The 12,855-nt window shown below is 36.6% G+C and overlaps 1 protein-coding gene across 22 annotated transcripts in view; it reads right to left on the bottom strand.

Annotated features, from left to right (window-relative positions):
* Positions 1-12,855, bottom strand: part of MYT1L (myelin transcription factor 1 like) — a 307,867-nt gene that overhangs the window by 70,736 nt on the left and 224,276 nt on the right. For 10 of the 22 annotated variants that reach the window (XM_077175026.1, XM_077175025.1, XM_077175027.1 and 7 more), the window contains 4 exons: positions 11,087-12,064; positions 6,389-6,523; positions 3,775-3,865; positions 1,406-1,513 (listed from right to left, as the gene is read on the bottom strand). In XM_077175026.1, coding sequence (XP_077031141.1) covers positions 1,406-1,513; positions 3,775-3,865; positions 6,389-6,523; positions 11,087-12,064 — 1,312 coding nt within the window. The remainder of the gene's footprint in view (positions 1-1,405; positions 1,514-3,774; positions 3,866-6,388; positions 6,524-11,086; positions 12,065-12,855) is intronic. The other 12 variants (XM_077175032.1, XM_077175030.1, XM_077175040.1 and 9 more) reach the window with 5 other exon arrangements.

Consider the following 12,855-nt stretch of genomic DNA (forward strand, 5'->3'; position numbering starts at 1 on the left):
GTTTGCCAGCTAACTGGATGCTGCTTTTGAGCAGTTGCCTTCTGTGGCAACTGACTTCAGTGACTTTTCTGTAATGAGCGGTGGTAAAAGCCTCTGCATTTTTGATCTGTCTTTTTCCATCAAGTGAGAAACTGTTTTATTCCCTCAAAGAGTGGAGTTTTTTTACTAATGGGATTTGAAGAACTCTTGTCTAAGAAACCTCTGTGGGATGTTGTATGCCAAGCTGTGCAAACTGAATTAGGGGCAGTTAAGATAAAAACAAATCTGCGGAAGAAGAGCACAGTCAACAGGAATGATGAAAAATCTTCTGTAGATGTGAACCATAATTCTATGTTCCCAGCTCCATGGAAATGCTGGTTTTTGAAAAGACCATCAAGATTAGATGAACTTCTAAGAGAATATTCAAAGAATGGTGTTGATAATACAGTAGAAAACTTTAAGTAGTCCAATCAGTTCTTAAATCTAGAAGACAGCTAAAGACTGAGAACTATGGGATAAGTAGGAAATTCTGGGAACTAAAGCTGCAGCACTTCCTCCACGCTCTTTGAGGCAGCTGGGAGGGATGTACCTATCCCAGCCCACAGATATTGCAGTATCCATGGAGAAATTCTGCAGCTTTTGGGGCATCATCAGCATAAGGCTGGTACAATCATGCAGAAGTTTGATTGCTTTACATGCATCCTTCACACTTCAGCTCCTTAGAAATAATATTTTTTCCACCCACATATCTCAAAAGAGGAGACAATAGCACAAAGCTGGATGCAACTTCAGATAAATGCAGAATCCTACATGGATGAAGGAAAGGTGTATAATCATATAAAATTGGTTAAAGGTCCCTTCCATATGAAAATTTAGACAAGTCTCTTTTTCTTCTCTCTGTCCTTCCTGGCAAAGAATGGGGGGAACAGAGACAAAGAACTAAGCCTGATGTTATTTTGGAATCTAAGCTATACCTGGTACTTTTCCAAGTGTCCTGCCAAAAGTTTACCAGTTTGGTAATGCAGATAGGGCTTCTGGTTTAATTTAAACTGATATTTACTAGTAAAAGCCTGCTGAAAAAACCAAGACTTACCGGTAAATATTAGTTTATTCCCAAAAGATACCAACTTTTTTCACACTGTTCTTAGACTTTGCACTCCAGCAGTCATCTTTACACCAAACAATGCCTAAGACAAAAATGAGCTTTTCAGCTTTACATGTATTTGCCAAAATAATTACCAACCCTCCCCCATGAAAACTGAGCGGGAAAAATACACTGTGAGAATTGGATCCAGAAGCCCTAATTCTAACTCTTCTTTAAAGGAGATATATATGTATATACAATGTATATAAATATAAATTCTCAGATTAGGTGAATGTGTGATGAATTCTGCATAAGAATAAGTATTATAGTGATTTCTAATACCTTAAAACCCGATCTGATGCCTGGTTTGATTTTGACACATCACAGTTCTGATGCTTCTCTTGAGCTTTAGCCAGTTTCTCTGCTGCAGCAATAGGACATCCAGAGAGGCTGCAATTACAGAAAGGAAATTTAATTGTCTTGTCCTGCATAGTTTCACATTATAGCACTGATCCAATTACTCCTTCTCCTCCTTAGCCAGCATCAGGAAGAATCTGAAGGAAAAGGGTTTCCAAAATGTTTTGATCATGTCTATTTTCTTTAGAATAGACTTCTTTTCTTCTGCTTTCAAAGTTGCATGATAAATCTTATATCTGCTCTTCTTCTCTCACAGTACATGGGTAGATTATTCATGGATGTCAGCCAGGGAACATACCAGTAGGAGACAAGAGTATAAACTGGAATCTACTGTGCAGCTCTGCTAGCAGAGTTGTGACCTTTATGCATCTAAAAATGTTGCCAATCAAATGGCTCCTGAAGACAATTAAATGACAACACCATATAGGCCTAATCTTGTGCTCCTTCATACCTCATTCAGCTCCATTAACTCCAATCTTTTTTGCTAGGCATATAAATGGATGCAAAATTTTGCCTTGGGTTGCTAAATCTACATGTCAAATGTTAGTGTTTGTTCATGAATTTCAGCCACTAAAGTATTCTTTCTAATAGTAGATGATGTAAAATGAAAAGCATGTCTGCACTGGAAATTCAATTAAATTTGCTAATGCTGAACTATTATTGAAGTGGCAATAATAAGCCTGATTCTTATGGAAGATTTAGAACTGAGAAAAATAAATATATTGATGCCAGCAGATGGTGCTCTTAGTGAAGCTGTAAAACACTGTGACCTGACAATGGAGGAGTTCCTTTCCTTGTCATAGTCTATTGCATGCTTATGTGACCGAAGCTCTCTGTGCTCTCCACAGGAATAGAAATTAAAGTGAAAGGCAAATCAGAGCATTCCCAGATGTTCCCTTCTTTACAGGAAATAAGTGGGAAAAAAAAGAAAAAAAAAGTGAAGTAGAGAAAAATGCCCCAAAAGCTGCAGAAAGAGGTAAGCACAGACTGCAGAGTGCTCCCCCCTGCCCGCCCTCACTGCCCTAGTTCTGCAGAGGGTGAGGGAGCTCTGTGCAGCTCTGGAGCCCTGCCAGGGGGCAGCTGCACTCCACTGACATGCTCTTTCTCAGACACCTCAAGTATTCTAGTGGATATTCAGCCAGAAGTGAATGCTGCTTCAAGCAGCAGTAATTCCCATAAAGCCTTCTCAGAGGTTTCTGCTGCATCTACTGGCAGCATCACTGCAGAGAAGGGATAGCAGAGCTTATTGCAGGCAGGCTGGTACCCACAAGAGTCTTCTGGGGGAAATGCAGCTGATATGAGGGGCTTGGTAAGACTGAATGTCCAGTGCCTGTACTCCCTTAAGCCTTCATGCTACAATTAACAGGAAAAAGGAATTAAATAACAGGAACATTGCACAGTTCCTTTTACCCTCTTATCCTCTTAAATTTTCTGGCTTTTTAAAATTATAAAGGAATAGGCAAGATTTTATTCTTTTTCTGTGGGAAAATTGTGACATGCAGAACACTAAAGTGACGTTTTCAAAATTTGTTTGACAGAATTTAATTTGCAGTAGCATCTCTTCTCTAAGAATCTATAACTAATCTTAGGAAGCTATGGAAAAGTTGCTTTTTTCCTTGATCGTTTTTTTCACTAGAATACTAACTTCTATTATTTCTGCCTTTTCATTTTTAAATGTAATGAGACATGTTCTTAATGTTTCTTAAACAGCCAAGATTCTCATTCAATTTTAGCTGAATAAGTACTTATGGGTTAAGACTGTGGTCAGTAAGAAAGCTAACAGCTGTGTATTTAAAATGCTGCTTCTTGTGTATTAAAAAAACCCCAATAATTTAGGATTAGAGTGGGTTTTTTTTCATGCACTAGAAAAAAATCTCCGAGGAGAGTGAAGTGTGAGAACAAGAACTCTGTCCTAGTCCTGACGATGCTGAAAAAAATCTTCTTTCTCCCTGCCACACACCCATGAGCAGTCATACCACTTGTTTTGTATAACTGCTGTTCAGCAAATATCAAAACAAAAAGAAAAAAAAAGTCCACTCGAAAAGCTAAGGATGCTTAAAATGTCTTCCGTGGATCAATTCATCCATACTCCAGCAAACACACTCGTTCTCCTCAGAAATTACATGAATAAATGTTACTCCTTAAAATGGATAAAGCACACGAAGCACCATCTGTCAATCCTCAGAACAGAACAACGACACACACTCACTCCCCCCCACCAATGGACTGCTAGAAGGGCTGCAGTTGGGAGGCACTGTTCCCTCTAGATTGGTGTCCAGCGACGGCATCCTTACCTTCGGTGGGAATTCCTGTTGCTATTTACGTGGCCCCGGCCTGTGCAGCCTGGTGTAGGACACTTAAGAACATTTTCATGCATGGCAAGAACTTGACAAGGAGAGTAAGAGAAAACAGCAGAGTATGAAAACAAGAAAAAAAAATCAAATCCCAGTATATATGAAACCATTTTAAAACAAAGCAGGATTCATTAACAACCAGCATTCCTCAAAATACACGTGACACACATAGCCAATAAAGCCTGATGAGGAAACTAAGTATTGTGACCCTATGCTCATTAACACAGGGCAACAGTGAAAGTTATGGAGGTTACAGAACCTATAAACAAATGCATCTCTGGTGCAACAGTGAAGCAGAAGACGCCCAACATCTTCTTCATACAAAACCACTGAGAAAAGATCAGCTCAACAGTAAAGAGGGAGCTAGCAACCATACAAAAACAAAATTACAGACTGGAAAACTCTTTCAGGAAATGTATGTATTCTTAATACATAGCTTTATAAACACAGCATCAAACTCATGAGCAAAAAATCTGCTCTCAAGTTATACTGGTAGAACATTGAATTATTTGAAACACACCTCAGTACAACCCTGAACAGAATTTAACCCTAACTACAAGGCAGCCTGATTGAGCTAGGGGCCAGTTCTGCTCACTTCCACATAGATATATCATTCATATCTACATAGCGAGCAGAATGGATGCTCTACTTTTCACTTGTGTTCTCTACAAATGTGATATTTTTTTTTCAAAATACTAAGAACCAAAATTAAGTACTTAAAAATTGAGGGATGGCAGAAAAAAAATGTAAAAAAGAAATAAGTGGTACAAGCTTAAGCAAGTAAACTGATTTACATCTGCATCCACTGCAAGCTGGATGGAAAACTTACTCCAAGGCTGCTCAGAGCAGTACCCCTCTAAATCATAAAGCTCATGCTATGAAGGGCCAAATTATCAAGAACTTTTTGGGAACACTGAAGAGTTTTTTATGACATGAGGCATATCTGAATCCATGTCTCAGAGCTGGATAGCAGTACATCACTCAATGGGAAAAAGGCTAGCCAGCCCTTTTGAAGTTCTCATTTTCTCACACAAGAAGTGGTCTGGAAGCCTGTATTTAGTTCTCACTCAAAAAAAAAAAAAAATCTAATAAAATCATTAGATACGTTTACTGAGTTAAGAACTGAATAAAAGCTGTTCAGAGACTTGAGAATTAGACCATGTATACTCATTAAAAGATAACCATCATCATCATCACCCCATCATCAGTGTGATAAAATGTGTATAGATGCAAAAGCTTCACTCTGAAATTCCTAATATTTAAAGCTGTTGTTGAAACATGCTTCACAAGGCCAACATCACAGGAAAAAAAAAAAAGATGAGCTCACCTTTGTCATTTTAGTAGGTACAAGAGCATGCAAACAGTTTAAAGCTATATTCTTCTTTGATTTGCAAAGTCTTCTAAAGAGCTTTTTATTTACCATTTGAAAAAATGATAGAACTTTGAGCAACTGAATAAATATTTGTGTTTCAGAAAATTACACGGTCTTGGAAAGCAGAGAAATTACTTTATTTTTTCTACTGTATTCAGAGACCAACCAAACTACAGCAAAGTTTCCTAAAGCACTTCCTCATTACTTTACTTCTGGAAGAAGCCACTGTACCAGGAAAGAGGAGACTTGTTATGTCTGCCACTCTTGCAGTGCTAATCTACTTCTGTTTTCCTGTCCATCAGAATCTACTTTCCTTTGGAAACTGGGGACCATTTTAGTTCTAACCATCTTTACAACACTTCCTTAAGGCTGTTGCAAATTCATTGAGGTTAAGTCTAGAAGTGCTAATGGACAGTGAGGATTTTAGGTCTATATGGAATGGAATCCACAACTCCATTTTGAAACTGGTGTGAAAGATAATTGGATCTTAGCTAGACACGTCCTGATGAAAACCAGCACAGAGTAATTAGCTTCAACAGAACTATGCTGATTTCACCAGACAAGGAGGTGACTTCCAGAAAAGAAGCACTCTGCCTTTAGGTGGGTGTCCATGAGCTCATATGGGTGAACTTCCTATGCACAAAATTTGCTGACATGGCAGGAAGTTCCACCCATGTGACTGAGAGGGGTTGTTTGCTCAAAATCCTGAGTTCTGTAGCTAAGTAAACAGCCAAATTCTTATTTTTTATAATATGCACTAGTTTAATATAAATTATGTTTCAGACACAACAATAACAACAGAAAGGGGTTGCAAGTTTTTCAGGAATAATTATTCCTGTACAAGACAATATGGACAGTTGATGTGACATTAGCACGCAGAAGCAAAAGCAGTGCACATCTTCTGGAAACCTTTTTCTCTGTTGACTAAATATGTCTATTAAAAAATAACCTAGGATTCTAAAAATCAAAGAATACAGCTTTAAAAGTTGTTCTTTTAGTGTAAAGTTAGTAAAGAATGGAAATGATGGAATAAAGGAAAAAGTATAACACAGAACAGTTGACTAACTTGAGACAAACCATACTGAAAAATGAAATTAATTTTTTAAATAAAAGGTTTAAAAAGCATGCTAGAAAAGTTTTTGTTGTTTTATCCCCAGTTTCCATGAAAGAATGTGAACTTACTTTCTGGAGGGACCCTATCTTTGTGTGGGCATCCTGACAAACTGCGGTGATGGGGGTAAAGCCCCGTTACATGGCCAGTTCCATCACACCCAGGGGTAGGACATTTGCTCTCTTTCTTTTCTGTTCTTGAGGGATCTATAATTTACAACAAATGTGTCAAGTGAATGAGTCTTTTCACATTTCTGTAAGAAGGTTCATTTAATCATGTCATTTACTCTTTGGTAAATGTTATTATGAAAACTGGAAAAAAACCCCTTCTACTTCTTATCACAGTTCTGTCACTTTTATCCTGTTATCTTCTCAGACTGCAGGCTCCCATGATCACGGCAAAATCCATTCACAGTGATTGGAAAATGACCTTTTTATAGCAAAGCCGTACCATTGTCAATCAATGTTCTGCTGGCAAGCATTAGCTCAAGGGTGAAAGGTCATTTGGAAACTGTTTAGTTGGAGTTTCCCTTCTTTACATTCTTATTTGCCTCATGTGTTAAGGTCTGCAAATGTACTGTCATAGCCGTTCAATGTCCTGAGAGTAGCAAACCCAGCTGTTCAGCATAATGACTCCACAAAAATCCCTTTTCCAAGGCACAATGAGGAAATTACTTTTGTTTTCTTTAAATTCCTTACAAAGTGGTAAAATTACATAAATATTCCTTGATCTTCAATAAATTATGGTGGAGTAAACATTGTAATCAGAATTACTGAAAGTATCGCTTGCGTGTAAATCTAGGCCATTACCAACATGCATATGTAACATTTGAATATTCATATGCTTGAAAGGTTAATGACCTTTTAGAATGTTGTTGGTACTTCTGCCTACAAATCAAAGAAAAGTCTAACTAGACATTTTTTCCACAAAATAAAGTTTTCTGCCAATGATGTAATGGAATACTGGTGTCATTAACCTGATTTAGAAATTTCTCACATAACTTTATCTGCTTATTTCTTTTAACAGAACATGTGTAGAACATCTATTCTTCCAGACAAGCACATGATACAAATTACATCTTATCATCTTGACCATAGTTGCCAGGTTTTGGACATTATTGCTGATTTTCATATCAGTATTAAAGGGTAAAAATTCAGGATATTCAAACTGCTCCAGTTTTGGCTCAAGATCACCAACATCTTTTTTAGTCCACCATTCCTTTCAGCACCCAATCTGAACTACCCTCATTTAATAATTTTATGTTGCTCTTGTAATTTCTCTGCTTCAGTATTTATGCTTTCATCTCTGTAAAATAAGATTTTGCTACTTGTTTTGCAGTAAGCCTTTTTTACATTAAATTCCATCCCAGCTTCAACAAACAGAACCCTCAGTACAATAGGGGGAAATTTCAGTACTTGTGGAACTTCATGGACAACCCATTCTTTTCATCATGAATCAATAAAATCCAGAGTTCACATTCTGTTTTGTACTCGATCTTTCTCTGATTTCCTTCTGGTATGCTTTATATATACTTTTACTTTTTAAGTTCTTCCAAAACAGCTTCATTTTACAGAAAATCTTTAGCTCCTTGTAATGACTCTCCATGTTTTAAACCCATTCTTAAAATATAATACCATACTTAAACCTTATATTTTGCAAATAGAACTCCTAATTATGATGGTTTTATTTTACTTAACTTGCATATGGACCGTAGAACACAGATCTTTGTTTCATGCTCTTTAACAACAAATAAACATATAAATCTATCTCCAATGTGCTATACAGTTATCACAACACTTCTGGAAAGACCATAATCTCATACATCAAGAAATTGAAGAAAGAGATCAAGAAGTTAAACCCAAGGCCACAGAAGGAGCAAATGTCAGAGGAGGGATTTGAATTCCTGCCAGATAGGCCTGTGCTGAGACCACTAGAACAGCAAGCCCACAGCTACATACATACACAACTCTAAGCAACTCATCAAGTCAAGTACTTTGGGATGTGTAAAAGTATTAGATAAGTGAATAGATAATGTAAATGAAATATAAATTATGTAAATATAACAATATTCAAGGACTGCAAAAAATGTAGATGATTATAATAGACCATAATGGCTTTTTAGAGACTTTAAACTAGAGGAACTTTAGCTACTCGACATTGTTAGAACTCCACCAAAGTCAGTGAAGGTATTGTAATTTAGAGCAGCCGAGGATCTAGACACTTGCATCCTACAGCATCAAGCAAATCCTGCTCTGCATTCAAGTCTACATCATAAAGTTATAGCACATATCAGAGCCTTAGAGCCTTTATGGTCTAATGAGTCAGAAAAGATGCTGTATACTACTCTTAATGATTTCAAAACTTGCATAAAATTGCACTTGCACAATTTCCCATTGCTTTTAATGGAAGACATTTGAGTAAACTTTTCATAACTTTTTACAAAACAATGGATACTGTTCTGTTAATCCTCTTCTGCTATTTGGGAGAGATATTGCAGTTTTACTGAACTCTGCAACCTTTTCTCACTCCTTGCCACAATGGAAGTATTTCCTGAGTGAAGGGTGTCAAAGGACTTTAAAAGGTTTCAAAATGCATAAATTTCAGAAGAAAACCTGTTTAGAAAGCTTAAAATGGCAGGGGGGAAATGGTTAGTGGTCCCTTAATAGTTGTTTCAGTGATCTTTGAACCCAAGAGGCAGTTCTCACTGCAAACCTGTGCTCCCAAGAAAGCTTCCACCTAACTATACCATATATCTCTGAAGGCATCTCTTCCAGCATTATTTGGAAGATAACACGTGACTGGAGGACAAATGATATAAGCAACTGTCTTACTTCAAGCTTCTTCTCTCAACAACTACCAGAATGTTTCCCACAGGTTTGTTGTTTGGGTTTGGTTTGGGTTTTTTTTGTTGAAGTTTTTTTGTTGGGTTTTTTTGGTTGGTTTTTTTTTTTTTTTTTTTTTTTGTGTTTTGTTATGTTTTGTTTTAAATAAGGGAAATATTTTTCTTTTTATATTAAAAAGGTCAAGAATTATACACTCCGCAAAATTTCATGGTCCAAACTCCCACAGTATTTAGTCCCTGGTGAGTCTTGGACCTATTACCAATTCAGCCTGCAGCTCCCAAGAAATAGGATGGTTCAAAGAAGCTAAAGAATTTACTGAAATAGGATATCCATACATTTCTCACTGTCAGAAATAATATAGGCTCTTCGGAGACAGCAGGCCTATATGCAAAAAGGTTTTCCCAGCTACATATAGACTGGAAAGACTGAACAATACCAGAATTTAAAAACTGTTCTAAATTAATTTTTGTTTGCCATGTTTTCTGTGTTTTTGGAGACACATACTCACAGGGAAATGCATCCATAATAGGTCATATGTGAACAACATTTAGCACAACATCCACATGGCTATGCAGTAACACACTAACTAAATAAAGTTGTCTTCCCCAAATACCCGAAGTTACTAGAGCATACACTAGACCATATATTTGTGGTTAGAACAAACAAACCTTCACTAAAATACATTGCAGCAGTGTTTGACATCAGTAATTTACATGCTTTTCTAAAAGACTGATCATTACTTTTGTTTAAGACTTGTGAAAAATGACCAAAACTTTCTTGGATCAAGATGTCTGCCTACATGAATGTCACAGGCAGATTACTTTTTCAAAACAGAGATTTATAAAAAAAGAGAAAAATGCCCACCATTTTAATTGTAGAAAGCAAACCAAATATTTTTGCAACAAATATAAGATAAACTTAGTCCCTGTTTAGCGTCTCCCAAGAAATACCACATCCTCAACTTCCACTAAAGTCAATGGGAATCAAGGGTGTTTAGTGAATCTCAGAAGGTATTGAACACTTAATACAACATGGCCCTACATGTACAGATGTAAACACGTTAAAGAGGGGTGTCATAAGATAAACACACCATCACCATGATTATCCTGCAAATTAAAAGGCATTCTAAAGGTAACCTTTAGTCTGTTGTGATTTTTTTTGTTTGGTTTGGTTTTTATTGGTTTTTTTTTTTTTTGTTTCTCTTGTATTGAATTATGGTCAAGGCAGCACCTTAACTGTTTCCACAATGGAATGAAACCAGTGAAGTGGAATGCACGTAAGAAAGAAATTGCTATTGATCTCAGCCCAGGCCACACCATGCCTTGCATAGCAAATGCTTTCCATTACCTTAGTATCTTAAGATAATTAATGTGCAGTCACTGCCCTTATCTTATGTTATCGGTCATTTTGATACTGTTCAATTTCTATCAGGCCATTCTACATTTTAGACAGGAGAGGCTTCATCAATAACTGTCATTTGATGATAATTTTATAAGTCACGATGCCACCTACCCAATCCAATCTGTAATATATGCACTTCATAGCTGATTGACTATCTGCTACATAAACCCCCCCTCTTCAATATAGTTTGCAACAGAATTCTCTTTTTTAATTATTACTATAAAACATATTAAAACCTTGAGAAAAATCTTTGCCTCTTTCAACATGATCTCTTTTTTTGTTTCCCTGAGAAGTTGCTTTTTTAATTTAGCCAATGATATACTGTACATATTTCTAACACTGCAGAACGAGTTCTTTCATTTTATAATCATAGCATGATGCGATTTTACAATCATGTCATACTACAATTTTAATAAAGTTCCCATTATGTGGAATTAATAACTTCATTTCAGAAATCTATGCAAAAACTTAACATGTTAGCTCACACTTTCTCATGACATAACATACGGTATATAGAAATATTACCTTTACCATAATATGGCTTTTTGACATGGCCGTCACTTGGTTTAGGCTTCCTGTCATCTCCAGAAAGGTGTCTTGGAGACTGTTCCTCAAATGATCTCATATTATCCCTCCTTCCAGCTTCCACTGCCATTTTTTCTCTCATGGCTTTTGCTCTCTCTGTTTCCAAAGCAATTGCTTTCTCAAGCAGGGTTAAGTTACCTTTTGTCATATCAAACACTTCTTCAGACCTATCTGAAGTAATAGAGGTGGTATCATCGTCTCTTTCGTGACAACCATCCTCCTTGGCACAGCTAGAAAAAGTCCTAGATCTGGGGCTCAACTGTTCTTCAAGCCTCATTAGGTTCATCATATCAGAGTAATTCCGGTCTGGTGTTCTTCCTTGGAAGTCATCTTCTTGCCTGACATGCTGACGAGTGTTCATGTTTTGCTGTTGATTTCTTTCCTGTGGGTTTGTCTCACTGAGTTTCCTAGCCAGATCAAAACACTGGTTCCTTAAGCACTCCAAACTGCTGAGACATACCTCTTCATCACTCTCCTCCACTATTTTTTCTGTAAGTCCATTGTTCACAGGCTTTCCTAGCATTACAAAGTTCATATTCCTATTGTCTTGCTGTGAAGTATTGTCTGCATAATTTCTGTCATTAATATTTTCTGAAAGCACTACACCATGTCCTTGTGCTAATAATTTAAGGGAGTCCACTGTTTCCCTAACAACATCACTGTCTAAATCTAAACTCAGCTCACTTTTTCGACCGATATTTTCATTTTTGTCACTATCATCTTCCAGACTATTAGATGTATTGCTGTTCATTTCTGATTCTGTCCTGGCTCTGTATGCTGCATCCTCTGCAATTTTGCCAAGATTTAACAATGACTTGGCCACCAGTTCATCGTAATTATCATACTCATCATTATTGTTATCGTCTTTTTCTGTGTCTTGCATTATTCGAGTATTGTGACAATTCATTTGATGGTCTTCTGTATAAAAAACAGAAACAAAGAAAGAAACAAAGAAAGAAAGAAAAAGGAAAAGAAAAGAAAAAAGTGGCTACAATTGGAACTGTTGTTGCAATCGCACGGACAGAAAACAAACTGCATGTCAAATATTGTTAATCATACAGCAATTTTAGAACACTATGGCTGACCCATTTGAACTGAATTCTCTATAGTCCATAGGGCTATTTTTGTTTATTTGCTATTCACATGAATTTCTTTCACAGAACTGATAAGAAAAAGGCAATCAAAATGCTAATTGCTACTACTGCTGAATATTATGGCATAAATACTTATGTTTCTCCTTTCACTTCTATATTCACAGTTTTATGGGATTTACTACAATCACATTATTCAGATGACATAATTGCCTATGTTTCCAACTTTTCTCACTCCTGTGTTTCCTGTAAATATGGTAGATGGCAAAGGAGTGAGTACTACTGGATTTATTCTCTTACTGATGAATGCCATTCACCAAAAGAGAAAGAGTATACTCCAAGAAGGAAAAGTCACATTTTTAACATCATACACACAATTAACACTAGTTGACCAATAAAAATAGAAGAAGATTAAAATGGCATTTTACTTAGTGGATCCATCAGTAAAATCAAAATCTCTCAGTTCAGCTGTGGAAAAGTTAAGATTTAACAGCGTTGTTACATGAAAGGAGGACAGAAGGAATTATATGCACAATATAATTTAGAGTAAATATTCTAGCCCAAATTTTATAGTCATATCTGTGTAATAGGGCTGTTATTTGTACTGTAACAGAATGG

Source organism: Agelaius phoeniceus, chromosome 3 (genome assembly GCF_051311805.1).
Source record: "Agelaius phoeniceus isolate bAgePho1 chromosome 3, bAgePho1.hap1, whole genome shotgun sequence".
Classification (NCBI taxonomy): domain Eukaryota; kingdom Metazoa; phylum Chordata; class Aves; order Passeriformes; family Icteridae; genus Agelaius; species Agelaius phoeniceus.